This window comes from Falco rusticolus, chromosome 12 (genome assembly GCF_015220075.1).
Source record: "Falco rusticolus isolate bFalRus1 chromosome 12, bFalRus1.pri, whole genome shotgun sequence".
Classification (NCBI taxonomy): Eukaryota; Metazoa; Chordata; class Aves; order Falconiformes; family Falconidae; genus Falco; species Falco rusticolus.
In genome coordinates, this window is record NC_051198.1 from 19,753,111 (window position 1) to 19,772,166 (window position 19,056).

Here is a 19,056-nt window from a genome sequence, read left to right on the forward strand (position 1 = left end):
ATCACAGCTAAAAGGCCTGATTTATAGGGGTTTTTAGCAAATGAAAACCTGGTACCTTACCTCTTTATTAGTGTAAGTGGACTGACAGATACTTGGGGTGATACCTATTTTTTGTGGTAGCTGAGAGAAGTGTTCACTGGGGCTTTTAAAAAGGGCAGTTATGATAAAGGGCCTGAATTTCCTTTTCTGAATTAGCCATAGCCACAGTGAAAGCATTGTAATACTGTTCCACCTTAGCAAAACCAGTATAAATAGAAGAGAAATTAGCTGATAATTCCTACCATCAGTATCTCAGTAATTCTGCCAACGAGAAAAAAACACAACCTGGTTTTACCTTTATTAACCTTTAAAAGTGTTTTACCTTTACAGATCCTGATCTGATCAGCTGAGGTTGAAAAGACATTTTCCTGTTGTTCCTCTCTTACACAGCATTCTTTATCTTTACAGTTCAAAGCTCTTTCCACAGCTGGTAACTATTGTTGTCCCCTTTCAATAGCTGGAGGCACTGAAACACCATAGTGGGATGTAGCTGGCCTCAAGTCACCCAGCAAGACAGTAGCACAGGGAAGAGATGCATCCAAGGTCTTCTGAGTTCTCATTCTGGATGTGGCTTGTCACTCAGCATTGTTTGATTGACTCACTGTCCTCAAAGAATTAAAAAAAATACTTATAGGAAATAAAGAACATCATGAGTGGAGGTAGCTTTAAAATCTCACTTTCTTTCCTAGGCATCGCCATCAATTAAATGTGATGTTTGTTGGAGGGCCAAATGAAAGGAAGGATTATCATATTGAAGAAGGCGAGGAGGTAACCTATAGGCTGTTTATATTTTGTTGTTTTAATTGATTTAGTGATTAAAATCCAGCTACTTTTGAAGCTACAGCTACAGATTAACAATGCCAGGCTCAGTGATGTTGTATTTATTAGATCTGTTCAAAGACTTAAACAGAATCATTCACCAGAACCACACACCATCTGTGCACTCCTTTGAAACAAGCTCATGAGATCAGAACTGTTTGGCTATAATTCATTTCCAACAGGAAACAAGAGAAAATGTTCTGACACATCAAAATGTCTCATTTCAACATTTTGGAACAAAACTTTGGAAAGGTAACAATATTTTTAAAGTGATATTTTGTTGCAGAAGATTGATCTGTATTTCAAAATTTCAAAAGTACCTTTGAAATTTAAAAATTAAAACTAAATATTTTGAGTGGCTTGAAATTGTATTTTTCTGGACTTTGTGAAAGTAGTCAGCATTTTCAGCTTTCATTCAGGTTTGGAAGGTTAAGGAACAGAGTCTCTAAATAATATTCAAAGCTGTGCCCTCTACTGCGCATCTTCTGTACCAAAGGAAAGCCACCCCACTGCTTTGAGTGGTGAGTAGCCATTGTGTCCAATACAGAATATAGGAAAAAAGAGTAGAAACCTATTTTTTGAGTTTTTGATGGAACTGTCTGCTTGGCCTGAGGACTCCTCTGAGTCAGAGCTATCGCAGCTGGCTCTGAAGGAACCCTAAGGGAAGGGGGACACTAGAGGCCTGGCAGTAAGAATTTCAGGGTGGGAGACAATTTCCCATGCTTCCCAGCAGAGTAATTTAATTTCATATAATTACAATAAAATTTGGCCACCTGATTTTAAGTACCTTTGGAAACCCAAGCCTAAGCATCTACATAGTTCAAGGCAGAAATGAGTTAAGTTTAGTAAATCCTTTCACAAATAAACAAAAAATTCTGTTTACTTACCATTGAATCATTTCTCACAAAACCAACCCAGCCATTTCACAATAGGCTTCATTTTCTGTTACAGTTGTGCTGAGCAGGTGTTGTAGTCACCATAACCGCACCGCTCTGAAAGAGCAGATGTTATCACTGAGTCATGCCAGCTTTGGGTTGCCACCATGGTCTCACAGCCTACCCGTGGCGGTGGGCACAGGCACGTCCGTCACTTACCAGGTTACCCAACATGGTCCATTATGTCCCTCATCATCATCTGCTGTGCAGGGGGAGCTCTGGCAACACCCATGACAATGAGGTCAGGTTGTTTGGGCTGGTAAGAAGGTAAGCCAGGTTTCAGGGCAGTGTGTGTAAAGTGACTGTTGCTAACCAGAAGGATTTAGCATCCATCATATATTTACAAGGAAATTCCAGAGATACTTAGTTGAGAGAAACAAAATGTGGTTTTGTCAACATCATTATGTCCCTGGGGAAGAAGCAATCCCATCTGTAGCATGACTGCACAGAAAGCACTGAGAAGATGATGTGCACTGATGTTACGGTATATTAAGTGCTGTATGTTAGATTAAAAAAGAGTTAATTTTGTTATCAAGGTCAACTACATCAAGGTTTGGCAAAGCATTAAATGAAGGTACATGAAGGTATATAAGGAAGTTAATGATTCCAAATATTTTTTCTGTAACTTAACCTTTTTGGTTTTATACAAGTAATTTTCTTGCTCTGAAGAATACATTAGAGCTATACACTAAGGGAGAACATACAAAAATGAGCTTAATTTAACTGGTATGATGATTTCCACTACAATATTAAACATATGGTATTTTTTTTTTAGCTTTCTTTACAATCTTGCCTCTCCCTGCATCTCTGAGTTCATACCAGATTATCCTTGGTCCCTCACCCATTCCTGTACCGTTTCATTAAAAAAAAAATAAATCTATCTTATCCTCCCCTTCCCTTAAAATGAAAGTTAGAGTAATATAATTTACCTCTTTTTTTATTATTATTTTGCAAGATATTCCTGTGTTCAAAAATAATCTGGCCTACCATTAGTAAACCTAAACCTATTGTATGACTTCCCAACAGTATAAATAGTTAGCCGTATCTATAAAGACACAATTTAGATCAGTATGCAACAGTATAGTAAAATATTGCTAATTCAACTGGAAACAAGACTTTTTAGGTATCAATACATCCTCATTTACATAAAAAATTTTCCACAATTACTCATCAACCAAATAATGGAAACATAAAATTCCTGTCAGACAGGAAAACTGGAAACATACCCATCAGAAGCGTTATCAGTTACGTATCGGTTTCACATATGGGCCAATTTTGTCCACTTTTCTGGAGGTACAATGTAGTGATAGCCAGGTACGGCTTTTTGTCAGACACATTTGCACCTTCCTGTGATCTAATTTAGATCCATGTTTTTCATTAGAGAAGAACTGTGAGGCAGAGAGTAACCTCATAAAAGGGCATACTCCTAAATTAGGCTTGAGATTAAAAAAACATTCAAAACCATGTTCGGCTCATTATTTTGGCAGACAAAAGGTCATTTATAGTTCTGAGTGATAATTCAAAAGACAAATTATATAGGCATGCTGTTAGCAGGCCAAATCATGAATGCAAAACCCCACAAACTTTTTACGCAAATTTAGCTGATGTTATTCTGCTAATATTCTGATAGCAAAGAAGGGTTGGTTTAGAAAAGGAAGTTAAATTTAGGATTGTTTATAACTGTTCATTCATTATTTTATGCCTGTTATCACACAGCTTGTAGCATGCCCTGTGGCATAACTTGCACTTGTCAGCCTGCAGTTCACAGCAGTGAAGGGTTCATGTGCAGCAATAAGGGCTTTGGAGCATCCTCCTGCTCCCAAGCTGTTCTCTGCTGGTGCTGTTAACGTGCAGGTGTATCAGGAAGATCACCCTGGCTGGACAATTATGAGAAAAACAGAGGCTTGATTTGGATGCTCTTCAAAGCCTTTTAGGATTGTCTCCTGAACAAGTAATTTAGGCTGAAATGACAGCTAGTCTCACACACTATTTTTCCTCCTCTCAACAAGCAGGAGTTTTCTAAATATGTAACTCAACATGTTCTTCCTTCTTCGTTTTCTCTGTACTACTTAACTTCTTTCTTAATTTTCTGTGCACTACTTATTTGCCATCCCTCTGCACAGAAGAGATACCCGAGACATTGTTTTCAGTTGGACAGGTTTTACACGGAGCAAGCTGCACCTTGCAAGAGATAAAACATTCACATTCTTTGGCTTGACTTTACCACTATGTCATATTCATTCTTTTTCCTATTTGTAAGTGTTAAGTTCCCCTGTGCTCCTTTCTCCATCAGAACAGAGAGAGAGTCAACAAACATCGACTCAGGTGTTTTCTGCCTCTAAATCAGACTCCTCCTCAAAATGAAACTGAATTGCTTTGGGAAATGCATCTTCTGTTGAAACATGCAAAATCCTGCTGTGACAATGCAGCCATATAGCTATACAGACAAAACTTTCTTAATATGCACTAAAAAGAAAGTGTCTGTGCTATACAGCTAGTTTTGTGAGGTTTTCATACGAATAATTCTTCCAATGTACCGCATTTGCCAAGAAAGCTTTGGATTACACGGACTAGCGACTACAGTTCTTGTGTAGTCAACTTGCTGAGACCACTGAAAGTGTATGTGGCGGCCCTGATGTGATGCTCAGCCTTGGTAGCAGGTAACTTGGTAGCAGGTGCATGCCAGGTACCAGGGAACAGTCCTCAATATACCTTTGTCTCTTGAACTTTGCATCATACAGTAGCATTTGTAACAAGAAGAGTTTCGGCACTTAGCTCACAGATATCATGGTACATTTATTGCATTTTTCCTTACTTACAAAGCCTGAGGGGGGAAAAGATGTTCTAATCTTACCTTAAAAAAATTCATGATAAAACTTCCAAAGAAATAAAGAGAAGAAGATGACTGAAGGGGACTACATTTTGGAGGAAGTTAGTGACAGGCAAAAACTATAATCATAGCAAAGCTTAGCTGTAGTAAAGCAATTTCAGATTTTCTTTACTAATTGCATAGGCTGCTTTGGGGGAAAGTGAGATATGCTAACAGGTAAATCTAGGATCACAAAAGCAGTTAGGCTTCTGTCTCTTTGCCCACTTCACCACTTAAACACAAGGAATCTCAACTAGTTAACTTTGATTTCTTAAGAATTTATATTCTGACATTGAGTGTACATAAAAGAGTGCAGTTCCATGCAGAGGAATTCAAATCAGCCTTTCATCTGCCACCTGCAACACATTTGCATTGGCACAATATTATGCTTGGTTGTTAAAAGCCCTGCTTCTCATCATGCTGTGTATATCTTACCCTGGTTTTGCACTCAACATCTAGGTTGTTTTCTATAGATGGAGCCACCTGAGTACTGATACAGCCCCACAGATCACAGCACTTAACACTGCAGGCCTAAAGAGGACTCTCAGAACAGAAATTCCCTCTCCTTTGATCATCTTGGCCAATCTCTTCAGCTTCTTCTAGCATATTTACATGGTCTGACAGATACAGCAACATCTCTGAACAGCTCTGAAACGTGATACAGATTTCGAGTCACATCTGCCACAGCTCATCTGAGTTTTCTAACCTCAGTTTTGATTTCTGTTTGTCCCCCTCACACACACACTACAAGTAAGACTTGGCTCCGGTTTCTGACAAATTACCTGCTTAAATGAAGCCTGGCCCCTTCTTGTAGCACATGCTGCTCTAATCAGCTTGCTTTTGAGAAACCCTCCCCTGGCAGCTCAATTCTCCCTTTACATTGCATGGTGATACTGGATGCCTAAGAAAGAGGGGAAAAGAGGGGCTAGGTGAGCATCCCAGTAGGTAGTTTGGCGGTGCTTATCTCCCCAATAAAACTGAGAACGAGTTGCAGCAAAGCAAGAGAAAACGTTTTGCTTCTTTACTTTTTAAACCCCCCATATTTACCTGATGAAAACTTTTTGAATATTTTAATAAGAAACAAAGCACCTATTACAAAGTAATGAGTGATGGTCCTTTTGCATCAGAAAGATATTGTGGCTTCAGAAGTAAGTTTGCTGCATAGACTTGGGGTGAGTTTTTGCTAGTGTTGAAGTTGTTTCACAGATGACCGGTAACTGAGCAGAGAAAAAACTGAAACCCAAACCCCACAACAGTGTTTTCTCTACCTTCCTTATCTGTTTGCCTTCCAGACTTCTGATGGCTAAAAAACCTTGTGATGAGAGAGGGAGAAAATAGTTTTTCTGTGCTTAAAGAGATCAGTCGCCACCGACCTCTGGAGAGCACCTAGGCTCTACTCCCACATCAGAATTCGATTTGCTCTGCAAATTAATTTAGCACCTAGCAGTCTGACAAGGAACACAAGCCAGGATATGCCAAGTCAGAGCCTAATTCCAGAAGTGGCTGGACAATTCCAAATTCCGCTTTCAGAATCAGTCAGTACGCAAAGTACACTGCAAATTGCAGGTATCTTTAGAGGCCTGTGAATAAGCTCTCAGCTAGAAAAGCCCTCACAGAGCTCTGGGCTCCTACATCTAGGCAGAGGTTGATAGCCAGGGTGGATCTAAATTTAATTGTATACATTGCTGTACATAAGATAAAATAGACTTGCTTTTTTATTGGCCTATACAAATCAACTATAAATACTGTGTTCTTCCCCTACTACATGCTTCCTTTACTCTGCTAGGATACACATACCTGGATGAAGGAACAATACAATTCTCACCATGTTAATGTGGTGGGGATAATAGTTCTATTTTTAAGGTGATATCCACACTTTCTACTATACGGTTGAAATTAATTTCTACCAAGACAAACAGCTTCAGCTATGCTTCCACTAAAGGCAACAGTGAGCTCCCACCTCTTTGCACATCCACCTATTGTCTCCAGAAATGCTGGCATAATTTATTTTATGAGTCTTTGTAAATGACTGAAATACCCCTTTACAGACTTGACTAAGATTCAGCAGTAGTTATGCTGCCTTTCAGTGCGGCTTAACAAAATACTATCAGGTTTGAAGCATGATCAAGAAGGGTGAAGCAGACTAAGGAAGGAGGATGCAATTTTCCTATAGTAAGTAGAGTTTAAGGAAAATTTTAAAACCAAACTTTCAATCTTAAGGTGCTTTCAGGTTAGTTTTCATAGGTATAACTGCAGTTTTAATGATCATATTGAGCAATGTCATGAAAACATATTATGCTTAGGCTTAGGGTAAAGAATGACTTCTAGGTGGCTCATAACATCTAGAGTTAAGTGAGAATTAATAAGAGGATGTGTTTTTAGTATAATCATAACAAGAAGTGCCACATAGTAAAAAAGAAAGCAAAACAAAAGGCAAAAGTCTGGGAAATGGAAGGAAGAAAAGAAGGTATAATTATAAATAAGCACATTTAGCAACAAAAGGGATAAAAAGACTAGTGAACAATCTTTGTTTCTTTCTTGATCCATATATTCACTCAGAAAGACAAATCCATGTCCATTTTGACCCATTATGCAGTAGTAACGTACAAATATAGGCTTTTCTACAAGGATAAATATATGTGTGTATATAGATATATCGTATGTAACAAGATGCCTTGTCATTAATAAGGTGCTAATAGATTGAAAATGTTGCACATTTTCTCAGTTTTCAGTACTATGGTGGAGAATGGATACCAGATTATCCCAGTATAAACAGACCAATTAGAAAAGCTCATATTTTCAGGTGGCATGAACTGTACTGACTTACTAGCTATATATATATATGCATACAGATTTGTGTATACATATATACGTGTATGCACACCACACACCCCCACCTCCCCAGTACTTCTTTAGTTAGGCCTTGATTTTTCCAGGAGGTGCTTAGGAAAAGGTTAGATTTGCCTGGGAGGCAAAGCTCAGTCAGCATTTAGAAAAAACATTCCAGCAAAAAGAGGCTATGATACCGTATTGGGCATGGACTGTAACTCACTGAGATATTAAACAGTTGACAGTTTTCTTGATAAAAGTTCAGGGTACAACATAAACACAGCAGTAGATTCAGTAATTATTAGCATTTGTATTAATCACAGTTATGTCAGATGATTTACGGAAGACTGAAGGACTCAGATATTTCTCAAAAAAAAGTTTTAAAGAACAGACCATAATTTGCAGTGAAAGGTACTATTTAAATTCAGTCAGAAAACCACTTTTATTGGTAATGTGCAACCCACTTCATTTCTCTTTTCCCATTGCAAAACAATTCTTTTAATTCAAAATCTAGTGTTCAGAATCTTTCCTGATGACGGTGATGCTCGACTACTGAACTGGACGGCTCCTTTCCCTTCTCCAGTCTTTCATTACCAGAAAGTTTGCTTAGCTCTGTGATCCATGGTCACAAGGATAATAAAACCCTGCCTCTCTTGTCCTTTCCCTCATCTACATGACCTGTGCAAGTGTTCAGTAACAACTCCCTCAGCAGCTATAGGGAAGACAGACTCCAAAGCTCAACGTTTCAAAAAGCATCTTTCAATTTCAGCATTACCAGTTCCGTATTACCAATGGCTTGTGTGATAATCCATCAGGATCTTATGGTCTTAAATAAGTCTTTTTTTTGAAATGAAGGAGAGACCATTTCCCCACTCAAATCACTATGTTGTACAATGAGCAGTTAGCCCTGCCAGATGTGCTCTGTAATGAGGGTTGCTATAGCATTTCATACGGTCATTCAGTAACACCAAAGCAAATGACAGGAAAAGAACATGGGGAGATGAGTGCAAGGAGGATAAGTAGCCTGGCGCTGTGGCCATCTAGGAGAGTTATAATTTACCCGTGGTGATGCCCCTGGCACAAGGTGGACTTTCAGTTGTGTAAGAGCTCTCAGCATGAGCTCTTTTCCAATATAACTTCAGTTCTCCCTACTGTGTCATTCCCTTGGGAGCATATTTATTCTTTATGTTCATAGAGGCGATTCTTGAATTCTCAGCGGAATGTATTAATATTTCAACACTCTCAGAAATAATCCCAATTAAAAAAAAAACAATTAAGCTTTTCTAATGTTAGAAATAGGGGGGTTATATACTTTGGTGGTTTCTTCTTTCCCCTATTTATTTTTTGTTTTGCTAAAATTTTAGTGAATTACTGTAAATAAAATTATTTTAATTCTAGTTCTAAATTTTAATGAGATTTCAGACAATTTCAGCTGCACTAGCAATTATATGAATTCATCTGTTTGATTTCTAGATAGGGCAACCAGATCACGGAAAGTATAGAGAAGCTTGGCAGAGTGGCAGAAAAGTAAAGTTGACTTTTTGAAGTATTATGGTTCTGTATTATATAAAATGAGGAAAACCATGCCCATTATTCCAGGTCAAAGAGAGACCTGCTTACAGCTCACAGCACAGTTCTGCCGTGAAACAAGAAGCTAGGTCTGAGCACCTCAGAGCCCCTACAAAGCTGCTCTGAAGACAAAGCTGTGGAAAGGTCACTGAAGACAGAATTATGAGTTCAGTGGTTCTGTCCTTATACATGCCTCAAATGTAATCCTTTTACACACACAGTAGGAAGAGGAGCAGCTGTTGCTGGGCTTTGAGAGTATCCACAGAAATAAAGCAGTACAGCTTCCAAATTGGCAATTATTCCCACATGAGAAAGCTCCATTACAAAATGAAAAAACACATCCAAAAAACCTGTGCATGCATATTTGGAGCTTATTTGGAAAAGTGACATTTAATTTGACTGGATGTAATAGTGAAGACCTGATACATGTAAAATGAAGCTTTATATATAGTGTAATTCACGGATATCTGAACCATAACATCCCAGCTCTACAAAGAGTAATCCCCAGGAGTAAAGACAGAGCAATGGAATTCCATTGGGTTCACAGAATAGCCCTATAAGCAGTTACAGGCTCTTAGACTGTCAAATGTATGTAAGATAATGGAAATAATACATATTTAGTAACCTTTCCAAAATGCAAGCAAAAATTGGAAGCCTGTTGTTTATTGTTAGAAAAAAATATCTGTAAATATTTGCAATTACAGATTGAATGTATTTATACATGTATTCTTTATATATAGAATACAAAGTAAAGAATGTTTTGGAGTAGTCACCTTAATGTTATTTTCCTATTCCTTCAGCTTTTTTACCAGGTTAAAGGAGATATGTGTTTGAAGATAATTGAAAACGGGAAACAAAAAGACATTGTCATCCGAGAAGGGGAGGTAAAATAGGGTTGGTTTTGTGTTGTAGTATGTATGTATATTAAATGAATATTCTATGAAGTATTTAAAAATCAATGTATCCCTGCTGTGCAAGAAATGGCATCAGGATTAAAAAAAAACACCAAAAAACCCAACAACACAAAACTGGATGCAATATAGCAAAGTCCATGTAATTACAGCAAACAACAATACAGAGTGTTCAACATTTCATGATTTCAATAACAGAAAAAAGTATCTGTGAGCATTTGGGATACCCATTCAGACAGTCAGGAATATACTGAGAGGAGTTCTTACTCCCCCGCATGGCATGGAATCTGCCATGTGAATTCAGGTGGGTCATTCTTTTATTTACACATTGTCAGTTACGTACTGCCCACCCACCCAAACTCGCCATTAAGCAAACTGCCTAGAACTTCAAAAGTTCAGAGATTCAGCTATTTTCAGCCTTCTTTAGTCCTCACAGCTACCCTTCACAGCCATCACAATATAAGAACAGTTTTAAAAGAGCAATTTATGGATAAAATGTATCCCGCTGCACTCAGTTATTTTCCCTGATAGTAGTGGACTTGCTGAAGTATAGATTGCAGTGCTCTTATGAGAGTGTGACTGGGTATTTTACTTGGTGTCACTACAAGTTATTAAATGTGCTACAACTGCTACTCATTATTGTCACAAGCCTGAACTGCACTGTCTTTGAATGGATTATTAGATCTAGTAGGGCCAGCCGCTAAAAAGGAAGATATACATTAGACCATATAGCTTGATGTCATTAAAAGTATTACAACATTTTCAATGAAGAAATGGATCTATGTTTTCAAACCTAAAGACAGGGAGATTCTGGTCACAATGGAGACGTACATCCAGCTGAGATCTTGGCGTGTACCAGAAGCATTAATGAAAAGGAGCACACAATATCCTTAGTGGGAAGACTGACACTAGTCTGGGTGAAGCACTGCTTCATTAGCTCTGTTTTGCAGACAGAGAAATTGTAATGACTTGCCCAAACTTGAATAAGGAATCTGTACTGCTGAAGAACAGTATAGGCTTACCACCTTCCTACACAGTCAGACAGGTGCTAGTAAAAGGGTTGTTCTCAAACTTCAGTAATAGGCTTCTAACCAAATGCTTATTCACTTCATCATTTGCATGAGTAATTAGCTCCTCATTTATTATTTCTGGAGAGAATAACACTCCTCATCATGCAATCACAGGTGCTTCCTGTGTTGCGGGGATGCACATGGTTGATTAGTTCACACGTTTTCGTGAGCTGACAACAACCTTGCTTTTTATTTCCATTTCTGCTACTGAGAAATTGCAGTACCTGTATAAATTCCGGGTGACTTAACTGTTTAGCTTTTCATTTCATTGTGTCTAGCAATGACGATCAAACTGGGAGGAGACCACCTGAATGCCACAGAGGCGGTGCTGATGGCAGTCAGTGGTCATTCACTGAAAAAGCAAGCAACAGTGTCTGCTAAGCTGTTGGTACCAAAGTGGGTGCAGCTGCAAAGGACCACCACAGGATCAACAAAGAGCAGGGGAAGAGTGGGGCAAGGATTTTGCAGGCTGGGGGGCAGGGGAAGGGCAACACAAAGAACAGAGACTTCCTGATACTGATGCTTTCTCATTCCTTTGAACAGATGTTCCTCCTACCTGCTAGGATACCTCATTCTCCTCAGAGATACACAGACACTGTGGGTCTTGTGATTGAGAGGGAAAGATTAAAGACAGAAATTGATGGGCTCAGGTGAAGTATAAACTGCTGGCTAATCTGTTAGGATTTGTAATATAAACTAATTTCTCATGTAAATACAATACTGTACTGTACTTTCCTGATATCTTATCAGATTCCCCCTGGCAATTTTGTACTAATATTATTCCACACATCTATTTATCTATATACACATAACCAGAGATCTCATTTAACATTTGATTTAGTTAAGGAACATGTTGAAATGTCTTAACTGCATGTTGTAGTTATAACTATCTGCTTATGTATTGCCTACTACTATCACCTTAAGTTTTAAAATCTCAGAGCTCTGTAACAATCCAAATTGAAAAAAAATAAATTATCAATTCTGGCAAGCAGAACTTTAATTGCTTTGTAAGCACTGAAAGCAGAGAGATGAAGAAGAGCTTTCTTGGCAGATGTGTGGGAAGCTGGAAACAAAAGTCAATTTTCTTAACACTAGCCCCTCTACATCGTACACACCTCTGCCCAGCTTTTATTGCCTTTTGAGAACAACATCTTCAAAGAAATGAGATGTTTTCTTTGTATTCTAGTGGAAGCAGGACTCAGCCTTGTCCTGTGGTCATACAGAATTCATAAGTCTAAGGCAGCAAGTCACAGCAGTAACATTAGCCAAGTTAGAAAAGCTGTTTTGATATTAACTAGATACAACTGACCAAGGAGAGTGTACAGCTGTTCATGCACTTTATAAAGATTTAAAATGGAGGTAATATCTGTAACATACTGTTCTTTTGCCTACAGCTTTGAATGCAACATAGGTGGTGTCACAGCAGGAAGATTGCAAATATGCAGAGCTAGGAAGATACACTTTTTCATTCAAACAAAACAAAAAAAAAACAAAACTAAAGAAAGAAATAAGAAACTAAGAAAGGGACCATTCAGAAAAACATGTGATTGGAATTCCAAGCTAAAGACAAATCCAGTTCCTTTAAAGCACTGTTCATCTTTTGGCACTTGCCTCTTTTTTCCTTTCATTACAGGTCTGTGAATTGTGAGCACTTACGTTATTAAAATGATATTTTGATCCAGAAACAATTACCCAGTGATTCAGATAACAATGTTTATTTGTAATAAAGCAACATAATTAGCTTTAGGTAACTTTAAGTAAAATAACCTACCTTGTACATGAAGTCTGTGAATGGTAAGAGTTAAAAAGATGCTGAATGCCTTTTTAGGAATCCCAAGTAGATCTAGAGAGTGGCACTCTATCAATATAGTCATGCCTCTGTGGAGAAATGAAACTAAAAGCTACCATATGGTTTGCAGGTGGGAAAAAATAATTGGATTAACAAAGCATAGTCTTAATTGAAAATATCTCATCAGGTGCCTGAAAATAATTTACTCAGAGGTTTTCACACAGATGTGATGAACCTGAAGTTTTGCAAGTGAACAATCATGTCATACTTTTGAACCTACGTTGTCTTTCTGTGTGCTCCTGGGAGAGGTGGGGATTTACAACCAGAACCTCTCATCTTCTCAAACATTTTTCACTCCTAGCCACCTGCAGCAAAGACTGTACAAGAGGCAGTCATAATGAACTTCGAAGTATGCTGACTCAAGGTCTACTATTATGTTACTGTTCCATTATTAATCATGCCTGTAAGACTCGGTCATAGAGTCATAAATCAGAGCCCCCAGCATACCGATTACTGTACAAGTGAAGAATAAGTAACCTGACTCAGTGTTCCAGCCCAAGTAATGATTACATGGTTTGTACTATAAGAAAAATGCACTAGCTAATGTTAATCCTATGGCAAACAAGGACAGAAACAACTAAGTTTGATGTTAGTTGTGTGGTTGAATTCTTTACCCTTAGTAAGATGCAAAGTCCTTGCCAAGTACAAAGCCTTTTCCCAGCTGAGACATCTGTAGCATCTCCCTTCTCTGTAGATTCTCTGTGTTCAAAATCTGTGCTTGCAGCACAGCTTTTTCCTTATTGGAGCCATTAGTAATGCTATTGTATTCTGAGTAGCCTGTGTTTGCAAAACTCGAGGAGCCAAAGAGCTCTTAGAAAGTTTCTGGACAATACATATATAGATACGTAAGACAGACACAAATACACAAATATGCACAGTATAATTATATACTCCTTGTTTCCCTCTTCAAACACACATGCCAGTGACTAACTCAAAGGATGTACAGGACCTATTCACATCCTATGCAACCTATGAGTCACGATATAAGTGCCTGAACTGGAGCATCACTCCCTTACCAGTACACAAACTCTTTTTAAAATCTGTAGGTAAATTTTGTATTTGCTATTCCACAGATTACAGCAACCTTGACCTGTTGATCTCAGCACAATTTATTTGTTAAGACATAAAGTAACACAAGAGAAATGCTAAGTTCCTCTTCAGAATGGTGGCTAAACAACACTTCCCAGATTTACACAGCTGACAACCATCTATTTTTTGCAAAATGAGTCCATAAACCACCTTGATTTCTTATCAGTCCACGCATGGGCAATAAGCAAGTTGACTCTCTGAAATATGAGCATTTATCTCACAGTTGCATGGAAGCAGTTACTGGAAATGGTATTTGGGTCCAGTTATTTTTGCAATAACTACGTCCAAAGTGCAAGTTCTTGGTCCCAAGGGATATGGCAGCAATCATTCCCAGTATTAAATCTGGAGAGTTGGTAAAGGACTTTGGTGACTTAATCTGTGGCTGATCAACAGGACTACAAGGTCCTCCATAGAAGTCTGAGGCTCCCCCCCCCCAAGTCAGCTAACCAAGGAAACAGAAAGCTTCCCTAAATAACCATTCTTCAGAGTCAAGTACACCAGGCTTGAGAATAACACGCTCTCACACATCAAATAGCTGTTTTCTTGAAAAGACTGAAACTGCCTGATCACTTAATAAAAGGATTGACTAATGTTTTTACTTTGTCAGGTACTATGTTGGAGAATCAACTAATGTCCTCTTTGAAAAATGGTTTCACTGTGAAGATCTTGGCACTCAACTTCTACCAATAATTCAAGAGTAAGCTTTTTTCTGTGTAAATTTTAAAAGAAGAGTTAAAATGGTCTAATAGATCTTCATCAGTCTGTGACTTACATAGTGAATTTTCTATTTATGCTGCATTTTACACAGACTTGTTAAAAGTTAATTGGTGCTCTAGGAATTTTTAATCATATCTTGTATACCCCAAACTCATTAAATCAGATTTTAAAAAAATATAAAAATCAGGTGCTCCTCACATCTACCTGGAACATACTTTTTGAACAAGTAAAAGCACAATGCTGCTAAGTGCAAAAAGAATTGAATGAGGAATTACCACTGGTTGATGCAAGGTTAACATAATCCAATTAATTGCCTTAGGGCTTCTTTTGCTTTAATCTAAGTACTTTTAATCGATATTATTCATGAATAATAGGACTGTGGCATATTTGGAAGACAGCTGCTTTCTAGGAAATATGTGAATGTCATCAACAAACAGCAACTGTTTAACAGATCGATTAAAGTGAACAAGGAAATTGTTTAGTGACATGAATTTTGGTGGACTTTAAGAAAAACCCTGTCAATAAAATAGGTACGGCCCTATTTTATTATATATATGTGTGTGTAACGTATATATGCACACATATGTATGCGTGTATATATATTGTGAATACATGTGATAGTAGCTGAGGATGTGGCACATCAACACAAAGCTTAATGGCCAGCATTACTGCCTGTTCTTTGTTAACCTACAGAACATGAACGTGACTTTTTACTGGTGTTTAAATGTTTATTATTCCAGGTTTTTCAATTCAAGACAATATCAAACTGGAAAACCAAATCCAGGTAATGCAAATTAATTATAGAATTAGAACAATTACCACATTTATCAAATATCAAATTATAACAACATCGGGTTGAACAGCAATGATCATCACATAAAATGACTAAGTTTCTGTTTTTCTTTCTGATTATGTAAATTAAAGTTACTTTGGGAAGTAATTCCTTCCATTACCCCAACCACAATAAAACCAACCATATACATGATTATCAACAGTTTTTCATGTGATGCCACCATAATGATCTGTCAGGTAAGCATACAGTGTGAAATCTCATTATCTCTATCCTTGCGTGCTATTCAAGTCTTATAGTAACAAAATTTCATTTCTGACTGCAGAATGAGATTTTTTTGCAAGTTGAGTCTATACACTCTATACCTACTTGTACTCCTTTAGCTATAACTACACACTGTGATCTACTCTTGGCAAATAAGGGTACCTAGAGAAAGACAGATACTTTTAGTTCATGTAGGGTCTATTTAAATCCATTTAACATTTTATTTCCATGCTGTCTTGCCTTATTTTTTATTTTGCCTCTACTTGTGGGTACTGATTGCATCTTCCACACTGAAGCAGATATTCCACTCGTAACTCCAACGCAAGTCTGTTGGACAGAGACATAGGACATAGAGAGAATGACTTAAAAGAAAACTAGTTTATTAGTACCTTTAGGATCAAACACGATGGTTGCTTTCCATATGACAACCAAAGTCTCTATTGCAAGGATACTTGCAACAACACCTTCACTGGGAATCTTGTTTCACTGAAATCTTACAGTCCTGTTGATCCACAGCTGTACATGAACATCCAGCACATGCATGATCCATTGCAATTGATTCACATAAATTATCTGCGAAATACCACCCACTTGTCTTAACTAGATACAAAAGACTACACTATGTGACCATTTCTGCACCTGCAGGAACAGTTTCTATGGACTATTTGTGAGTGGTTTAGGTGCAACTTGGTCAGTTCTGCTGCAGGAACTAACTGGAAAGTTTTCGTGACATTGCCAGGCTCTTAATTGACACATGGAAAATTGCAAATCAGCATAAGCACAGCATTATGTTGTACCCCACACATGTGGGATCTCCAGGACAGCCTTAGATTCCCACCCGGACAGTTCCTGCAGCAGTTGGCCAAATGCTGTTTTGAAGGCCACCGTTGTCTCGACCAGGCGTGCAAAGAGCCAACATACTTATTGCGTGTCTGCGCAGAGATGGGTGCTAGGTGGTAAACCCACAAAGCTAACACACCTCTTAAAACACAGTAAACCATTTTAGATGCTTTGAAGAACCATTTACAATCACATTTAGTCACATTTAATTCTCTTTGGTTCTTAAAGTCCTTGCCTCCATTTAAAGGTACAGAATTCTTTTTTTTTCCCACCCACATGTTCTGTGGGGAGGGGGCTTTGTTAGTAGGGGGCTTGCTTTGATCGAGGGTGGATCTTTTAGTATGCTGATTAAAATAATTCACACATAGTTCAATTAATTTTCTGTTTGCTCTCATTAACCATTTGATTCTCTTTGAGCTTATTTTGTTATGCCCCAGTTTGATCTATTTATGGTGTCTATTACCTCTCCCAGGGCCATGCTTTGTTAACTATTTGTAACAGTCTCTGGTTTTCAAATTCTTTCTTGTTTTTTCATCATAGATATTTACATATTTTGTCTAAATTTCAGCAGACTGACCTTCTATTAAGCACATACATGCACACATCTGATCCAATACTGAGCCAGCTGACCACACCACCAGTTCAGTCAATCCCATTGCTCACCTAGGTTTGCTGTTTCAGATCAGTCTGTTGTCTCATCTGTGCAGATGACTGATGGGGGGACATCCTGCACCAACCAGGAAATTTATGGCTCAGGTGCACTTCATGCGCACACATGAACAGCCATAACACCCAGCTATGATACTCTTATAACTCCATGACAAACTTGAATGCCATCCTTCGGTCACATCCATAACTTGTATTCCATGCCTCTTGCCACAAATTAAAATTTTAGCTCCTCTAAGAAATTTTTAGAACCAGTTGTCTTTAATCTGCATATTCATTCCCAAATGTCTTAAAATGTCTTTTTATGAATTACTCCAATAGAGACAAAAGTTCTAATGTGGAAATGATTTTTCATTATCCCATTTCTCAGCTTGATAGTAACTATAAAAATGTCACTGCCTGCTGTTTCAATCAATAACAAATATCTTACTCAAATCATAAAATCAAGGAAAGATTGTTTTTTGCACATCTTTTTTTTTATTTTCCTAAATATCACTTTTCTTAAAAATAGCTAAGTCATTGTCACCAAAAATAAAAGTTCACAGAAATGTTGTATAGGATAACAACCTTACAAGCCCTTGCAATTAGGAAATGGTAAACCAGTCAGAAACCCTGCCTGAAAGACTTTGCAGCTGAACCAGCTTTTGGCATTGGCTCTTTGATGGACAAGGAAATTTAAGTCTCAGAAAGATCTCCGTTTCTTACAAACAAAATGTTGTCATCCCCAACATCTTATTTTTCTTTATATGCATCATCAGAATGTGTTTATTTTTTAATTTTTTTTTTAAATGAGCTTATTTTAATTGGAACATGTCACCTGTGTGACGTTTGGGTGTTGCTGGTTTGATTTTTGTTGGTTTGGTTGGGTTTTTGGTTGTTTTTTTTTTTTGTTTTTTTTTTTTTTTTTATGTGCGGGGGGATGTAGGTAAGTGCAGCTACTGTCTCTCACTGTGTGTTCATACAGTACTGAGCAGAGGAAATATAATTTCAGATGAAGCCTCTAGATGCTGCTGTAATAAAAAAAATACTATCTTACACATACTATCATTGTTCAATACAGTGATTTCCAATAGGCATCCTTCACCAGTTTGAGCTAAGAGCTTATACATCAGTAACAATTACATCAGTGCAGAAAAGAACATTAAAGATTTATACTGTTAATATTTTTGAGAAGATTAGAGCTAAAGAACAAACCTGATAATCAATCAGAAGCTGTGGTACATCTTGATGCTTTTCTTTTTTTTTAACACAGAACTCTGAGAAATTGTTATTGATAAATCCAGTACAGAAGTTCTTTCCTTGTAATTTATTCAAAAGCTGTAAAAAGGCCAAAAGGCATGAGACATTTCCATTAAAGCTGAAAAAAGTTTTTTTCAAGACATAAAAAATAAAGCATGTAAACATAGTTACTTTGCTCAGAGCTCAATGCACCTTTTTCTCCTGAATGGACACTCCTCTTGGATTAGCTGCTAAGTCAAAACAACAAAAATTTGAGATGCCCTTGGCCTAACTCTTGCTATAAGCAAAAAGCAGTCAACAAATTATATGGCAGGCTTTCAGCATGGGGAATGGCTCCATTTTTCCAGTTTTCAGTTCTCACGGACAATAAGAAGCTCAAATTCTCAGTAATGTCTTACACATGAGGAAAATACCCGACATTTTTAGTTACAGAAGTTTTAGCTAGCAGCTCCTGTAACTGTCAGTGAGACTTGTGTTAAAAAAAAAATTAAAAAAAATAATCCATCAAACAAAGTTTGACTGAGATATGAGTAAGCTGGTAATATGTTCCTTCTGGAGATA

The 19,056-nt window shown here is 37.6% G+C and overlaps 1 protein-coding gene across 3 annotated transcripts in view; it reads left to right on the plus strand.

Moving 5' to 3' along the window:
* HAAO (3-hydroxyanthranilate 3,4-dioxygenase) overlaps nt 1–19,056 on the plus strand; it is a 35,875-nt gene that overhangs the window by 3,617 nt on the left and 13,202 nt on the right. For all 3 annotated transcript variants that reach the window (XM_037406080.1, XM_037406078.1, XM_037406079.1), the window contains 5 exons: nt 729–807; nt 9,861–9,944; nt 11,585–11,691; nt 14,587–14,676; nt 15,437–15,480. In XM_037406080.1, the coding sequence (XP_037261977.1) occupies nt 729–807; nt 9,861–9,944; nt 11,585–11,691; nt 14,587–14,676; nt 15,437–15,480 (404 nt within the window). The remainder of the gene's footprint in view (nt 1–728; nt 808–9,860; nt 9,945–11,584; nt 11,692–14,586; nt 14,677–15,436; nt 15,481–19,056) is intronic.